Genomic DNA, 18,717 nt, shown 5'->3' with positions numbered 1-18,717 from the left:
ATGAATTCATGTTCAATCAGTTGTTTCTCTTGTTCTATCTTATATCTTTCATTTTCACCAATGCAATATCCACGATCTCAAGGCTAGCCATTGATGTCAGACATTATTGGTGAGAGAGTTTCTACCTAAGTAGAGTGTCATATCAAGATGATTGATGAAGAGGATTTGAAAAGAAGAGATAGCAAGATGACCTAGTAGAAAGGTTGATTTATGTGGAATTATAGTGGGCACTTGATCAGTTGGACTTTCACAAGATAATGTGTTATTTAATCATAATCCTAAGTAGAGAAGATAGTTGAGTTGAAATCTAGAAGAGATGATCAATGAAGGACAAAATACATAGGCTTAATTGAGCTTCAAAGAATAAGATTAGGGAACTTATATTTGAAGCTAAGTTGTGCTAGTGTCGACCAAGTGAACAGTAGAAGCTGAGCAAATATAGTGTCGAATGAGCACCAATAAAGACATAGTATCAGAAAATTTGGACTGAGTGAAGTTAGTGTAAGGTGAGCAAGACAATTAGTATTGACTGAGTTATCTAGTCATAATTGAGGCCAAGGAACACAATTTTGGCCGAGTATTAACATTTGTTATTTTGTGAAGGAATTGAGATTCCTGGCTGACATAGCTGAATTCTTGAAATATGTAGAACATGTTAAAGATAAGGATTGATGAGATGGATTATTTAATGCAAGAGAAACTATGTTTGAGCATTTCTAGGCATGGATTCAAAGAGAAGTTTTGAGAAGTTTCTAGAAGGAGAAGGATAAAACAAAATGATGGAGGAATTCAATGAATCTGACCTAAACCTAAGATCAATAGTGATGTTCAAGTGGAAAAAGATCAAAACTACCTATTTAAAGAGGCATAAGGATTAACCTAAGAGAGGTTAACATTTGCTGATTTGTTGATTGGAAAACTTAAGCAGAAGGCTGGGAAGAAGGAGAGGAGAAAAGGTAAAGAGTGATTCCTTGAAGGAGTTCCAAGAAGACCAAAGACAGTGATGGAGACATGAATGGAGTTCATGTAGCGAGTTAGAAGATGATCTACATTGTGATCTATATTTGCAAAGTGAGTTGTATTTATCATAACAATCTCCTATTACTTTCTATTCATTGTATCAGTTAAAATCCTTTAATCAAGGTTGACCTAACCATCATTTGTAAATCCTTTAATCATGGTGACATTCTAATAGAATGTTCTTAAGTCTTCTAACAAGGCCACTCGTAATAGGGTGATTAAATTATTTAATAGGGTCACACCTAATAGTGTGTATTGTAACCTTTAACAAGGTTAGCTTTTATCAGAGCTCACTTCAGAAGAGTGAAAAATTGGTGACATGTTATTGGTGTTTTTTCCCAAATTGAGTTTCCATGTTAAATCCCAGTGTCTTACTTGTTTGGATGTTATTTGAGATGTTTACATTTTGCAAGTTAGTTATTACTAGGATAGTTGACTGCAAGTTTATGTTACTGATAAGTTTCTATAGAGACCGAGTGGATTAAAAAATAGATCTAAATTGTTCAAATGATGAATTCAAAAGTTGAATTGGTACATATAGACCCGAGGATATCTAATTCACCCCCCACATAGTTATTCTAGATCATTGTAACAACCTTCACTGAGAAGTAGGAGATAATTTGTTTTACATGTTGTGGCTAGAACCACTATTTTTCAATTGACTCTTAAAAACTTTTAGTTGCAAACTATCCATGGTTTTGTAAATTGTGGTCATACTGACTTACAAAATTGCCACCCAATACTCAGCAGGACTATCTTTTTCCACCTCCAAATGCACATCAATTTGAATCCCCATATCCAAATCAATCATATTTAGTGGCCAAGAAATAGGGGAATGGAGAGTAGTTTGGTGAACTCATTATAAATTTCTTGATTTTGGAGAACTCTCCCCACCCCCCCAATTGAGACTCATCAAAGGTTTTCTCCTTAGTTTAGTAGACAAATTGGAAGCCATTTTGGATTTGTCTTTTCTCATGTCACCATCAATAGGATCTAAAGAATCTAGCACGAGACCCTTAGGGGAAAAAAGTGTATTTTTTTGGTGGGTCAAGGTATTTCTTCTAGGTACTTCTACTTTCCCAAATGAAAAATTGCATCGTCATTCAAGGGGACATCCTTTAGTTTAGTTGGAAAATACTCATAATCAACATGGACATTTTCTTGGTATTCAATGCTAGTCTTAGGAAATAGGAATATTGTTTTTTCTTGACAAACATAGAATTGGCAGGTTCCATGATAAATAAAATTAGATCCTCATGCAATATCGGGGAAGAACGATTTTCCATGGGATTTTATGCCATGACACAATGCTAAAAGAAATATCCTAGGGAAACAAAATACACTTATATCATGCCTGAAGTGACTGAGAGTAACAAAATGATAGCTAACGGGACTACATAATTTATCATCTCAAGTTACATATTGTATGATAACCTTGACCACATCCACCCATGAAGCTTCAATGGATGATCTTTCATACCCCCCATCCATAGTTCATTTTACCTCTTCCCTTTCACCAAGTTGGAAAAAAATCCCCAACACCTCATTCACATATTTCCTATCCCTATAGAATTTCCCTCCTCAACTAGAGTATTAGAAACTTTAGCAATTAATTCCTTGATGATGTCAAGCTTCAAACCCCATACTTTCAAAATCCCCTCACTCCATCCTTTAACAAAAGCCTTAGTAATTTTAGGGTCTACATCATGTATCCTCTCCATATAACTAGTGAGACCACTAGCATAGAGCTCAGGCTTAGACCGCGTCGACGTTATGTGATTTTTGGTATACAATAGGCTCAATTATATACCTATCAACTAATTCCACCAAGACAAGCAAAAACCAGGTAACTAGGGCACCAAATGTTGAAATCCAAGCTCATACAAACATGGAAAACTAGACACTTCATAAAAAAAGAAAAAAGAAAAAAGAAACATTGCAAAATTAAGTTCATTATTTTCAACTAGGCATTCAATTTAACATTATGATCTCTTAAGATATTCTATCATTAATTCTCTAGCTTACCATTTGTTAATAATCAACCCCTAGATTAGCCAACCTATTCGTAACATAATTACCTCCATGATAAACATGACTGACCTTATAATCATTGAACAAATTTAACATTTGTGTACAATCATAGATCAAAGACTTAATCGTCCAAGTAGTCTGTGTTAGCCTTTGAGGCAATTGATAACATTGAGAGAGTCACTCTCTAACCAACCTTAGTAGACCCTTTAGAAATATCCATTTTAAACCAATGTAGATTGCATAAACCTCAACAAAATGGTTTGTCTGAGCACCCGAAAAATATGAATTATGAAATGTTATTTTTTATTTATTTAAAATTATCTAAAGAAAAAAAGAAAGTAATAAGAAAGTTTTTATACTAGAATAATCTCCATTTCTCTCCCTCGCACCCTCTTTCTCCCTCCCTCATTGGTATACACACACACTATTCCTTCTTGCCTATGTATCTCTATTTTATACCTTCTATCTTTCTTACTAGCTCTATGTCTCTCTATTACTCTTCCTTGTTACATTCCTTCTCTTATATTAAGTCTAATTACCTCTGTATCTCCATCTCTTTATATTTATTCTTGCATCTCTCTCCACCCTTATATAGCTTCCCTTTTACACCCATTACCACTTCATATACTAATTGACCGACCTTAGAATATAAATGTATAATAAAATAAAATAAGTCCAAATTAACCTTTCACACCTTTTAGATGTACCCAAATATGTGATTACTAGTATACTTAATTTCAACATAAACTATCAATCATTATAAACTTAAATTATACCAAAAGAAAACATTTTTTTTTCAACTCTACTTGAGGAATTCCAATGGCTGATAGATAATAGCATAAATAAAATACAAATGTGTACAGTATTTGGTCGACAAGAATATATGCACAATACCTAGCCGTTTTGAACGCGGTTTTTAAAAAAACATATCTTAAATGATGTATCCACAGAGAATAACTGAAGACACGCTGTATGCAAAAAAGCGGGCGGTTATGAAGGTTTCGCCTAAAATTAGCAATCTATTTCAATAGTGTGGGAATTCATTTACTGTGACTGATCGATGTTAAATGCGCGTGCACAATGCTGATACATCCACCTCCTTATTTTCTACTAACTTCCCCGGATTTGCAGTATTGTAGTCAATCATCGAACACTATATTTGCTCCAGACTCCAGCATGGGTTTAGATTATAACGGAACATATATATCACATATTAAGTATAAAAGCTTGGGGAGTTTTGAACTGCATGCCATCTACAGACAATGGCCTATTGGTTGCTGCCATTGCTACTTGTTGCAGTTCTCTGCCTCTGCTCAAATCAGGAGGTTTTTGCCCAGAAGAAGAGTTCATGGAAAACACTTAGCGGTTGGTGTTTTATCTTTTTGCCATTGCTTTTGTTTCAACAGCAAAAAATTATTCATTTCTTAGGGATTGGTTATTTAATTTATCGTATACGAGGGAGCTCAGTGGCCAATTCATTTTAGGTTAATGTGTTACGGATGGATTAATTTGGGCATGGCTGCGATATAATGGCTATTTAATTTAAAAGGGGTTTCAATCTTCAATTGCATTAATGTAAATGTGTTATGGATGGATGATTTGCAAAATGATTAGTATAACAGATCTAATCATCTATTTGAGGGTTGATTATATACTAGTCTGATATTTCTACACGGATACTTACTGTTTTAACTATCTATCAAAGTATTTTTGGATTATCATCTATACATCCCAGTGATTCAAATATCTATCAGTTCTGTTTTTATTGCCTCTTTTTTATTTGTAAATGTGTGAAACATTCCAATTGAGCAAGGTTTTGACATTTATCATGCATAGCTAGCTTTTTTTAAAGTATTAACACATGCCAGAGGGGTTGAGATTAATTGATAAAAGCATGGAGTTGTATCGGCAAGATCTAAGTTCAATCCTAAAGGAACATTTACAGTGAAATACTAAATTGTGACTTTTGGTCTTCCATAAATTATTTCTAGTGTGGAGGTGGTTTCTGCATGAGTGGGTAATGTGTTGTTTTTAGTTTAAAAGTTATCAATGATAATTATTGTTGGAATTGCTCTATTTCTATTTCATTTTTGGTGCCTTTGAGTTGGTTTAGTGGAAAGCCTGTACTCTTGTAAAAGAGATTACAAATTCAAATCTTGCAAGGCGAATCACTTGATTGGATACCTAATATGTTGGTTCTAACTCCAAGTCTTATTACCTTCTGCAATACTCAGAATATAATGATTCTTCTTCTTCAAGAGGATTAGGTTTTTCTGGAGAGTGTTAATCTGAATCTAGTGTAAACCATGGCTTTCATATCTAGGGTCATTCTCATTGAATAATGCATTTCTAGTTTCAAATATGTTCTAATATTATCAATGATTACTCTCTTTTTTACTGATTTTTTTCTCTCTCTTTTTCAAGGTGAAGCGCCACTGGTCATAGCTCGTGGTGGACTGTCAGGCCTTTTTCCCGACCATGTTAAAATTGCTTACGACTTTGCAATCAATAACAGCTTATATGATGCTGTTATGTTCTGTGACTTGCAGTTAACAAAAGATGGGCAAGGTATTTGCCGAACAAATCTAGACTTGGGAAATAGTACGAACGTTCAATCAGTATACCCAAACCGGAATACTACTTATCTTGTCAATGGGGAAAATGTGAGTGGATATTTTTCTATTGACTTCACTGCAGATGAGCTCTTCAACAATGTTTCAGGTCAGTTCATAATGCATAGCAGTCATCATTTTATTATTGTTTCATAACATACATACTATACATTTGCTCTGAGGATTTAATGCAAATGTTGGCATAATGAGCTATGATATGGACCAAATTGGCCTCTAAGACCTATTGTAGTGTAAATACATATGTAGAATACTGGTTTTAGTCATGACTTTATTTAGTTGCTTAGAGCACTGTTTTTCTGTTTCATAATTCCAGAACAAAGTCTCCAAGTTTTTTTTTGATGTTTTTTTGATTTTAAGAGTAATTTACTATTAAGGTTATGAATGAAATGCTTGTGTAATTGAGGCTGACACCATTAAATGATGAACATATCAATAGAATTTATGCATTATCCTCACTCTTTGCAGTGAGTGACCCTCACACTCTGTGTCTAGTCGGTTGTGCTCATACAAATGTTCATACGATAACCTTGTTCTCTGTTGTCTTTGTTAAAGTTTTGGCCCAGAAATAGAGATAATCAACAAAATCAAGGCAAAATAATACACAAAAGATTCAAAATATTTATCCTTGGAAAACCCTTCAACTTGAAGAGAAAAACCCAGCCACACCAACAAAAATCTATTTTATTGATCAAGAAATGTTCATAGTAGAAAGCTTTTACTTGATTGATTTACAATATACCAAGCAATCACTTAAATAGATTGCATCAAACTCTTCATCTTTCACTCGAATGTCTCTTTGAGTCCCAAAAATAAGACCCTTCATATTTCCACATATTCAACCCTTCACATTTCCATACGCATGCCTCTACATGTCTTTTGCATAATATTAACTTAAATATAATTACAAATACCTCTTTCAACCGAAGATGACCTTAACGGTCATAACAAACATATTTTATGTCATAAAATCAGGGATGATGATCTCTATTGCAGCTACAAACTTCAACACTCCCTCTTAGCAAGAGAGATATCTTTAGTTAGGCATTCACACATAGCTGCAACCAAAGACGATAAGTTCATATGTTATATCAGCATAACATTATCCACCATAGTTACTTCATAAGCACATAGAATGAAGTCACACACATGACTTTCACCATGTGAGCTCGTAGAGGATAGAACAAAGACTTTTGTCTCAAAATTTCTCTTAGAGAGGCATACAGTTTCACCATGCCTACTCGCAGATGGTGGTCCACCATGCCTACTCGTAGAGGGTGGAAGGAGGGCTTTCACCTCAAACTTCTCCTAGAGAAGAATGTGTTTCCACCATGCCTACTCACAGAGGGTGGTCCACCATGCCTAATCACAGAGGGTGGAACGAGGGCTTTCACCTCAAACTTCTCCCACATAGGAATACATTAACAACTGAGATTTTTTCTTAACAGAGACACCCTCTCAGTAGAGACAACTTTAATAACTGAGATTTTCTCTTAACTAAGACTCCTCTCAGCAGGGACAACTTTAATAACTGAAATTTTCTCTTAACAGAGACTCCCTCTCAGCAGGGACAGCTTTAATAACAGAGACTCCCTCTCAGCAAGGACATCTTTAATAACTACAAGAAGATGGCCTCTGAAGCTGAATAGTCTCTCTCTAAACATGATCTTTCTCTTTTAATGAAGATAATGTGCCACCAAGACTGCAAACAATGTTGCAAAAATATCTCACTATCCCATTGCATCCTACAACCAAAAGAGATCTATAAAAACTCATAATATACACATAATATACACTTATCATAGAAATCAAAGCAAAAATATACTCTCTTGCAGTTAGATACAAGAATCATGCACAAAAAAGAGGTTTTGTCTTGTGCCTCTGCGGCCAATGCAAAAATTATACTAGCAACAATCTGATAACACTTATCTCCTTATCATCTAGCAACACCTTTGAATAGCTTCTAAAGGAACACCACATGCCTCAATATTGTGGTTAAAATTTTAAAATCACAAAAACATGATAAGAAATTCATTGATCTAAGTAATTGAGTTAGCAACTTTAGTTTGTGCTGGCATCTCCAATCATTTCCAAAACACTTGCATAAATCCAGACCAAGATTACTGGTCAACCATTACGTGAACAATTTGTTGAGAGTTTTCAGACACTATAATATCCTTTAATGAATCACGAATTATAGTGCTTGGTCTGTTATTGGAACATGTCTACTGTTACAACTTCTGTAATTAAACAAAGTAACCAGATTCCTGTTACTCTAAAGCTTTGAAATCACACATCGATCAAAATTTTATGAAATGCAAAGTATCACAATACTCAGAATCAATATTCCTGATTTAAAAATATCAAAGATATTATCACAAAATACTTATTAGAACAAATCATCCCAGCTTGAGCATATCGTGCCATTTTCAATAGCAATGGAAAATATCTTTCAAGCACAATCTTTATTCATCCCAAATAGTCTTCTTGGTGTCCTCGATCACAACCTTAACAAGGATACCTGCACAGACTAAAGATATACAACACACGATTTTTACTAATTATACATGCACGGGACATGAGTTTTATGAACTCTTGCAATTATTGATGAACTCATAGGTGATATATTAACAATAAATAGGATCCACGGAATGGCAGGAGATGGTAGATTATATTAAAAAATCTGTAATTTCTCAACGATGGCAGAAGCGGTAATAAGAGATATTCACAATTCATAACTCTTGAAAAGAAGACTTTGATTTAGTCTTCATCCAGAGATGGAAAGAAAATTCCCCCATGATTATGATCTTTGATGTGCGTCCCTTGATTTTCGAGACTTTGACTTATTGAAAGACTTTCTATTATTGTCGATTTCAATCATAAAAGAGGAGCTAAAACATTGAACACGCAGAACTCATAGTTAGATGCGATACCAATAAACAAACAGGAAGATTTAGAATTGCGAACAACAAGAAATTATCCCAGAGAAGAACAAGATCGATCAAAGTCATCATCCATTTGAATCTTCCTATCATCTTCAATGCTAATTTTTTCATTATGGTTACAAGCGTAACACCATTGATGGCAACAAACTTAAAACAAGAAAGAACGTTGATTATTCCAAAGCTCATGAGAATCCATCTAGAAGCTTTCGAGCTTATGCAGATTCTAATGGTGTCGTTCTTCACTCTCCCGACATCTTACCTTATTGGTTGCCGACTCATCTTTTGACGTGGACATATAATTGGCTGTGATTTGTATGCGAAGCGTATTTGACATGAGCATTGTGAGTTGTATGACAAAGAAACGGCTTCACCTCTTGATCTTCTTCTCTATCGATTTTCTTTGCATGAGATCCTCTTCTCAAAGGAAAAGGTAAGTTCGAGAGATATAACAAAAAGGGTTCCAAATTCATTATAACTGAAAGGAGTCTGAGTGAGTGTGACAACAGTGGCATTCATATAATATTTAGAAGCTTTTGAGAGCTCAAAAATCTTAATACAAAAGTGTTCGAATCTATAGAGGTGTATGAATTTCCCCCAACTTGTTGAGCAGTCGACCATTTGGTTATCCACTCATAACACAACCTTTGCAGCTGGAGATAGAATCATAAGTATAACTCTGTTATCTAACATGAAACGACAACGATACTATATGAAGTAGGATTTGCATAAGACGAAGAGGATTGATTGCTGCCAATCATCTGCCTCCATGACTCGCAACAACCTCCTTGATCACACTTCACCATTTGTGAACTGTGATCAACATCTTCAGCATCTTCTAATGTATTTGCTATCTAATCTTTTGTAGAAATGTCCACCAATCAACCGTTAATGTTTGGTAGCTTTAGTCGGTTAAATCTATGAGACTAGTATATATATATATATATATCTATATATATTTACATATATAAGTGTGATATATTTTATATATATTAATTATATATATATATATATAATATTATAATTTGTTATTTTATAAATTTTAATGGATAGACATGTCTCATGAGGAGACATGCCTCTTCATGTCTCATTCTTAACATATATGAGAGGAGATTAATGCATTTGAAAAGTATATACCAAAATGGCAATGCAATTACATTTGCAAATGATCCTTATAAACTCAACATGATATCAGAGCCTAATTGCAGATATGTAAATCGAATGGAAAAAAGATCATATTCTAAAGACAAGTTCTGATTGGATAATATATTAAGAAGATGCCCTTTGACTGGGCAGTCTATGAAATTAAATAAGAATATGGTAGGGACATACACATTGTGGAAATAATTTCCATGACAGTGACCAAATGAAGATATTAATACAGTCCGTGCAAGAAAATATGGCTGGAGATCCATGGAGTCTGCTGAGATGCGAGCATTGTAAGAAACCCTGCGTCAAATGTGTACTTCACCATTAGTAATCAAGGGAAATAAGTGACATGAAAAACCATATTGGCAGGGTGAATAAGTTGCAGAATTGGAAGGGATAACATGTTCAGCATATATGTCTTAGAAGCCGCAAATTCCTAAGAACATGGCCATATCCCCTGTAAAATGGCTCCTCATTGATTCATTAGAGGGGTGGCCTTTTCTTGATAATATCTTCCATATCCCATCAACGTATTGCCACCATGGCTAGTATGAAGCAAATGCCACTCACATAGAAACTTAAACACATTGGGCTGACGAGCATTTGAAAAGATATTGACGAAATGATATTGAAGGGGAAGCTTAAACGAACAACAATGACCCACTTGGCATCCACACTCGCATGATGTGGGGACACAATGAGAAGAGGGAAACAAACCCGAGGCAATAAGGAAGTTGTTGTCTAAGTAGCAGACTTGAAGTGAGGGTATATGTCCAAGACACGTGACCCACATAAAGGATCGAGTGACGAGGTCTTTTCAAGGAAAATTACAAGGTCTACATATAAACTAAGAAACCAAGCCATAAAGGAACAACGGCCCACAAGGTAAGTAAAAGGTGGATAAAGACATATGGGTATAAGAGGCACCAACCCTTTAAAAGATAAGTATAAGAGTTACACTTTTAAATCCACTTTTGACATTACATATTACGTGAATAAAGTACGTAGGTGTGTGTGTAGAGAGAGAAGGTTAATGATAATATTATAAATTAGAATGATAATAGATATCAAATAATATGTTTAAAATATTGATTAAAATATATATTGAGGATTGAATATATGCATATATGTTCAAGGGATATATTTAAATTAGATATTATCTATATTTTTGGAATGATATTATTATTATGTAAAATTATTTTTTGTATTTCAATACATACTATAAGAATTATATGCCTTGATCTTTTCCTTCGAGATTGTTATTGTAGGAAAAGAGGGAGATTTGAGATTTAGAAGGGGCCTTACATTTCATTAGAGGCAACCTTGAAAAAGAGGGAGCAAATAGAGGATATAATTTAGTCAACCTTTAGCGATCTCGGTCGTATTAACTTAGGAGGAGTAGATCATGTTGAGAAGGATTCTCTAATGATCAATAAATTGTAAACAGTTAAGAGGACTGCAATTTATGAATATTGTTCATAACCATATGGGCCTATCCCCTGTGTATATCATGAGAAAGTGACGACTTCCAAATGATTATCACTTTTATTTGCATAAGTTATTGTAAGGTGACTATCTTACAATAACTTTGTTCAAATGTCAAGTTGACAATTCCAATATCAAATGAGTTGATACTCAATAAACTAGAAAGTCAAATGAGTTGACATTTGCCAAATGAGTTGGCATTTCAATAAACGGAGAAGTCAAATGAGTTGACATTTCAGAAACCATTTTTACATTGAGGTAATATGTTATTCATATTGTGTATGATTCTTGTTTATCCTCCCTAGCTAAGAGGGAGTGTTAATGTTTGGTAGCTTCAGTCGGTTAACCCTATGAGACTAGTATATATATATAAAATATTTGATATATAAGATATTATATAATTTGTTATTTTATTAATTTTAATGGATAGACATGTCTCTCCATGTCTCATTCTTAACATATATGAGAGGAGATAGATGCATTTGAAAAGTATATACCAAAATGGCAATGCAATTACATCTGCAAATGATCCTTAACTCAACATCAACATCATCCTTTAATGTCGAGAGACACAAAAAACATATAAGAAATAACTATCTGCAGATTCCTTCATATTGACAGAACCAGACCTAGAACATTGATTAACATGACTAAAAAAATTGCCTCACTATTATCTTTTATTGCATTTATTTAACCTGGCTTTAATACCATGTTAAATTTTTGGCCCAGAAATAGAGATAAACAACAAAATCAGAGCGATACACAAAAGACTCAAAATATTTATCCTTGGAAAACCCTTCCACTTGAAGGGAAAAACCCCATTACACTAGCAAAAATCTATTTTATTGATCAAGAAATGTTCATAGTACAAGGCTTTTATATGATTGGTTTACAATATACCAAGCAATCACTTAAATAGATTGCATCAGACTTTTCATCTTTCACCGGAATGTCTCTTTGAGTCCCAAAAATAAGACCCTTCATATTTTCACATATTCAGCCCTTCACATTTCCATACGCATGACGTATGACACATGTCTTTTGCATAATATTAACTTAAATATAATTACAAATATCTCCTTCAGCTGAAGATGACCATAACGGTCATAGCAAACATATTTTATCTCATAAATCAGAGATGATGATCTCTGTCGCAGCTACAAACTTCAACTGTCTTTTTCTTACTGGCCTTTCAGAGAATAAAAATGTTGCTGCAGTATACAATTTTAGAGGATGTAAATCTTAAAAGCCCTTGATTTATTTAGTTTCAAATGAGAACATAAATGTGGCAAAACTGTGGCATGATCGACAATTTATGGAGAGCATACAGAAAACTAGTTTAAAATGCAAAATGTGATATTAAGAGATGAATTGCAACTGTTAAAAAGTTTCCATGGAAAAAAGGTTGAACTATGTTGATGCATGCTTTCATTTTGGAATTGCTTACGTTTCTTCCGTAGGGATAGTTAAATAATTATCATCTTTCATCTTTTACAGCGATTCAACCATTCCAGACTCGTGCTCTTAGCTTTGACCAAATGTATGCACTGTTATCACCAGAAGAATTGCCTGGAATTGGGCCAACTGCCATCTGGTTTAACATACAGGTATATTATTTGGGCTTCCTCATTGCAGTTTTGACCAAGTGTGCATGTTCAAAGTTATTGTTTGTCTAGCAATTGGTTCTATTTTTAAATAAGTATTCGCTTTCAGCTATGAATGTTAAAACATTATTATTAATTTGCAAGCACTTCTCTACCATGAAGTGCTTTTTTATTCTTATATATATTCACATTAATGGCAGTACTCCAAATTTTTCAACGAACACAAACTGAGCATGTCTTCATATTTGGAGACTTTATCAAAACGCGTAACCTTGAATTACATCTCTTCGACGGAGGTTGGGTTTTTGAGAGCTATGGCACCAAAATTTAGAAGCAGGAAGATAAAGTTGATACTCAGATTCATGAACAAAGAAGATATTGACCCTTCGATAAATGAAACATATGGTTCTATGCTAAAAGATTTAACATCTGTGAAGGAGTTTGCCTCCGGGATTCTCGTTCCGAAGAGCTACATATGGCCACTTGGCATGAACAAGTATTTACAAGATCCTACAGATCTTGTTAAAGATGCACATGCTGCAGGGCTAGAAATTTTTGCTTTTGATTTTAACAATGATGAATATGATATGAGCTACAATTACAGCTATGATCCAATACGAGAGTATCTACAGTTTGCAGACAACAATAATTTTGCAGTGGATGGCTTTCTAACAGATTTTCCAGTAACAGCATCAGAAGCAATAGGTGCAGCATATTTGTACTTCATTTTTTACCTGATTCACGCCTTTAGTAACTTATGATTTTTTTAAGGCCTAATTTCTATGAGTGATTACAAAATTTATCTTTTTAGCTATCATTATCTTTGTATTTTATTTCCTTGGGACTTAATTAGATTGCTCTAAATAAATGACAATGCAGCTTGCTATGCTTACAACAATGGCAGTCGTTCTCCCAAGGCAGGTACACAGACTCGCTTTATTTATTTGTTGTCTTATTATGAATTTCTTACAAATATTTTGAGCAACTTTGTGGAGCTTCATAATTTTATAAATTGTTTAGTAACATTAATCATATTCAATTTCCGACTGTAGGAAACCCACTAATTATTTCCCACAATGGAGCAAGTGGTAACTATCCAGGTTGTACCGATGTTGCATATCAGGCTGCTATAACAGATGGTGCTGATTATATTGATTGCAGTGTCCAAATAACAAAAGATGGCATCACGTTCTGTAGGGAATCACCAGATCTTTTTGTGGGGACAACTATAGCATCAAACTCTGCATTTTATCCTTCTCGGTCGAAATCAATTCCATCCATTCAGAAGGATCAAGGCATCTTCACATTTGATCTCACCTGGAAGGAAATTCAAAGCTTGACAGGTAAGACTGGTCTCTTTCCCAGCCAAGCAGTCAGTCTCAAAGAGATAAGTATCATCCTTGTTTACTAGGTAACATCCAAATATGCAAGTTTAAGTGGCAATTTGCAGTGTTTTGATATTTTTAACCTTTCCTTCTTCATGGAAACTCAAGAAGCATATAGATTATGGGTATAACTATATACTATAATAGGGAAATGCCAAATAGATTTCAATTCTTGTATTTAGTATTACTTATTATCTGATTTTAGGGGTTACTGACACGATATTGATATAAATTTTTCTTGATTTATGCAGTGAACATATCTAGTAAATATGGGAAAGATTATCAGCTTTATCGTAATCCTGCAGAAGCTAATGTTGGGAAATACATGACTTTGACTGATTTTCTCAAATTTGCTAAAGAAGCAAACATCAGTGTTCTTATCAGCATTGAGGTATAGTTTTTGGAGCCAATTAGTTCTCTGAGAGAAGGCATTGCCCATGTTTTTATTATATATGCATTCTGTCACTATCAAGACAATTAGTATAAAAACATTATGAGAGAGTGCCTTTTGTGTTGTTTACAGAATGCGCGGGCAATAATATCAGAACGGAACCTTGATGTCACAAACGGCACTCTTTCTGCTTTAAATACATCTCAATATAATAAAATTTCGGACAAGATCACGATACAATCTGATGACAGTGCTGTGCTTATGCAGTTTAAGCAAAGAACAAACTTTAAGCTTATTTATAAAGTACTTGAAACTGATGTTACTATCTCTAGTTCTGCCATCAAGGAGATCAGAAAACTTGCCGACACTGTAGCACTGTCAAGGAGTGTTTTATTCCGGGATACAAACAACTACTTCCTGTTAGGCGATTCAAATGTTGTCAAGCGCTTTCACCATCATAATATGTCAGTTTTCGTCTACACCTTGAGAAATGAATTCCCTTCTCTAGCCTTTGATTTTTTCTCAGATCCAACAATGGCAATCAATTCTTTTGTACAAGTTTCCAAAGTAGATGGGCTTATCACTGACTTCCCAGCAACATCAAAAGCATATTTAGGTAAGTCATCTACTTTAAGTTAATCTCTAATGCCTTTTTCCCATGGTAAATATTAATAGAATACTAATGCTTCTCTTTCACTTTCCTCTTACATGCATTATATCCATTCAGTTTCAGATCTTTTATCATGAAAATGTTATATTAATGTGCTTTAATAATCATATATTTGTGCTTGAGGGCATATGTCCTGTATCTCTAACTCATAATTATTTAGGATTTGGCACAGTCCAAGATCCATCACTGGTTTTATTATTTTTCTTATTATTAATAACTTCATGTAGACATTAGTTGGTGCAAGGACAAAACTGAGTTGAATTTTGTAGATTTTATTGTCTACGTGTGACACCCGTAGAATCTTCAGTGGTGCAGGTATTTGCCGGATTATTAACAAGATAACGTTTATAAATTAAAAGTAAATCACCAGGAAAAAATTAAATGTGCTCATAAATCAGAAGCATACATCCACTGAAGATTCATGATAAAGAAGTTATTGCGCTTGATTCCAAATTTCTGACTTACATAGCTTTTGTGTGTTATTGCACTGACTTCTGCATGTAACTGTCAGGGAAGCATTGCAGGCATTGTAATTTTTCTTTATGCTTCTATTCCTACATCATTTTTCTTTTTACCTAATGCCCTAAAATATTGTAACCAGCCTGGTAAATTCTAAACATTCCCATAGCAGTTGGGTGGGAAACAAATTTTATTAGTTAATAGAAGATTCATTTGCCAGCTCGTATGTTATTTTAACATTTCCAGACTCTAGGAGACGTTTGATGAAATTTTTTTGTGCTTCTATATGCCTCCTAGAAGTATTCCTTGAATAATGGGAAACTTCCTTTATTATAAGTTTTTTTCCCAAATATATCATGTAAATTGCACCAAATTTTTAAAAATGTTGATGTGGTTGATAAAAGTCAAAAATAATAAATAAATAGACTACTTGACTTCTGCTTTTGTACTTTTTAGATAAAAAGTTATAGACTTTCAATATTTTCTTTTGGTAGTAACAAACTTCCCTGTCAAATCCCAAAGACTTTGGATGTCTGTGTATTGAAATTTTTCAATTGATAAAAGGTAAGTCATCTCTAAGGACTTTTATAGCACTATAAAATAATGGCATTCTCCTATTGGTCTAAGTCTGCCATATCCAAGAGATTATGATTCAAAGTAGTGTTTAAGCATCGTGCTTATGATTATCAAACATCAATGTAATAAATCTTTGCATTCGTTGACATGTATTTCAGTACTTCAAAACCTTAATTCACTTCAAATTAGCATTCAAGTACTTAGCATTCATAGTTGCATATTCATTGTATGATATTCTCCCATTACCTATTGTCAACTATTTATTCAAGAGGCATATGGTACCCATTCCCATCTCCAATATGACACCTGTATCTGTAATAATCCGTGTCTTTTGGTAACTATCCTTTAAATAAAGTTAAGTTTAGGATTGTAGTTTCAGTACTTAATTTTTTTCTACTTTAAATTAGTATTCAAGTACTTTACATTCATAGTTGCATATTCGTAAGTTATACATATTTTTAATTTCTTGCTGTCTCCCACTACCGATTGTCAATTGTTATGGTATACATTCCCATCTCCAATATAAAACCAGTATCTGCATCAATGCGTCTCTTCTGGTAACGTAGGTTTTTAGACCACCCATGAGTGATCACACAACTATTACAAGTCCACAAGGGGATTGTTTTCCTTTCATCTTATTAATAATTGAAATATTTTACTCCTGGATTTTGATGTAATGATCAATCTCAGTCTTAAAGTCCAACATAACATATATTTGTGATTGCAGGAAATAAATGTCTCCATCCTCAGACAGAAGATGATTACCCCATGTTTCTTGTTGTTCCTGGAATGGATTTGTCAACTCTACGACCAGAGAACTTTGGACCTGCTATTGCCCCAGAACCATCTCTGTCATCAGTAGCAAATGCTCCATTGCCGCCATTGAAGGAAGCTCTTGCCCCTGAGCCAGAGTCCAAGTCACCTTCCACTTCGCCTGGTTCCAGCAAAAACAGCAGCAATTGTTGTGCTAGGCAACCTCTGTTTGTGTCTCTTACAATAGGATTCTTATTATTCTTGATTTTTTTCTGAAGGATGTTTGTAATATATTTGATTCTATATACACAGTTTATAAGTACTAGTATTTTCGCTTTAGCCGAACTTGTTTGTTATTCCATGTTTTCCTAAGAGTTTTTTTTGTACTTTATTTTAGAAGTATTTTCTTAAATCTCAGAGACAGGGCTTCCATTATTATGGAATGACCGGCTGATCTTCTTCTCTAGAGGGAAGTGTACTCCAGCAATATGTCCATTTTTTTGAAATTTGCAAAATGTTTTCAAGTTCCGTTTCAAATTTAAATATTTGAGAAAAATTAAAATTTTCAATAACAGCTTCTCTTATTACACCTTGGATCATGATGGTCTTTTCTGGATGGAGACATAATAATATTTTATTGAATTTGCAAAAAGTGTTATATTTAAATATAAGTTTGATAGAATTCATAATATAATTCCTAAAGTTACTCATCCCAAACGTTACTTAGTTTTTACTTTTAACCCTGCAAGCAGGCATACAGAAAAAGGCTTTTTCTATCTTAAATTTTTTTGTCGGTGACAAAAAAAAAGTTCAAGTGTTTTTTAAACTAGAAGGGAGAAAAATACTAGTTGAATGCATTTCCATCCTAGCATATATGACGTACAAATATAAAGGTAACTTTTTACTATTTAGATTACTGCCAAGCCAAGCACCAATTTAGTGTATGGAATATAATCATATATAAGTTTCTTACCCATCAATGAAGCTTATCTATAGACTAATGCTTGGCAATTTTACATATAGGAAGAAATTTTAGCCTTCGGGCTTCAAATGATTACTGTATACTTTGGTAGAGTTGAAAAGGTTAATACTTAAGTCCATTCAAGTTTTTCCCTAAGGTATGAGAAAATTCTGAACAAATTGCTCACAGAACTCTGTTGTCTGTTATTGTCAGTTATGCAAAAACTTCATGTAAGTCCAATAGATTGATATAAGGTTAGAAATAGTGCCTCAAATTTTCTGATTGTTTGACACATTTATGGTAAGCTCAAGTTAATAAGTCATAGTAAGTCATGGAATTGAAACAAGAATTTCAAATATTTAAATGTCTCTTCTTGCAAGTGGGGTGCCTGCCTCATGCATGCCTTACTAGCCCTCTGTGACTATGTTCTCCTTTTCTTCAAATGTGGGGTTTGTTGTTGAGTCCTCGGGCTCGGGTTTTGATTAAGGACTCTATTCCATAAGTAGTTGATTCTGGGTTCTATTCTATGAAGACAATTAAACTAAGAAAATGCTTTTCTTTGGAATTATTCACAAATATCGAACGATAAAGATGTTCTTAACTTGTCAAGATATCATCGGGAAAAAAGTGAGAACATATCAGGAATCTAGAAAATGCAGAA

At 33.9% G+C, this 18,717-nt stretch overlaps 1 protein-coding gene across 1 annotated transcript; it reads left to right on the top strand.

The window, feature by feature from the left end:
- The first annotated feature begins 3,923 nt into the window (after positions 1 to 3,923).
- Positions 3,924 to 17,667, top strand: LOC149539735 (glycerophosphodiester phosphodiesterase GDPDL7-like). The gene is made up of 9 exons (XM_089800931.1): positions 3,924 to 4,416; positions 5,476 to 5,772; positions 12,755 to 12,864; positions 13,062 to 13,566; positions 13,741 to 13,782; positions 13,914 to 14,204; positions 14,498 to 14,637; positions 14,770 to 15,253; positions 17,070 to 17,667. The coding sequence occupies exons 1-9, from the start codon at positions 4,314 to 4,316 to the stop codon at positions 17,369 to 17,371; spliced, it is 2,274 nt and encodes a 757-aa protein (XP_089657057.1). The 5' UTR covers positions 3,924 to 4,313; the 3' UTR covers positions 17,372 to 17,667.
- Positions 17,668 to 18,717: the final 1,050 nt, after the last annotated feature.

The sequence above is a fragment of the Cupressus sempervirens genome, chromosome 9 (assembly GCF_028749045.1).
Source record: "Cupressus sempervirens isolate cs-2001-9-10 chromosome 9, ASM2874904v1, whole genome shotgun sequence".
NCBI lineage: Eukaryota > Viridiplantae > Streptophyta > Pinopsida > Cupressales > Cupressaceae > Cupressus > Cupressus sempervirens.
This window is presented reverse-complemented; position numbering and strand designations above follow the sequence as displayed.

Coding starts and splice junctions, on each gene's coding strand:
- LOC149539735 (XM_089800931.1), top strand. CDS start 4,314: ATGGCCTATTGGTTGCTGCCATTGCTACTTGTTGCAGTTCTCTGCCTC. Junction 14,205..14,497: donor GGAAATTCAAAGCTTGACAG/GTAAGACTGGTC, acceptor TGATTTATGCAG/TGAACATATCTAGTAAATAT. Junction 14,638..14,769: donor GTGTTCTTATCAGCATTGAG/GTATAGTTTTTG, acceptor TGTTGTTTACAG/AATGCGCGGGCAATAATATC.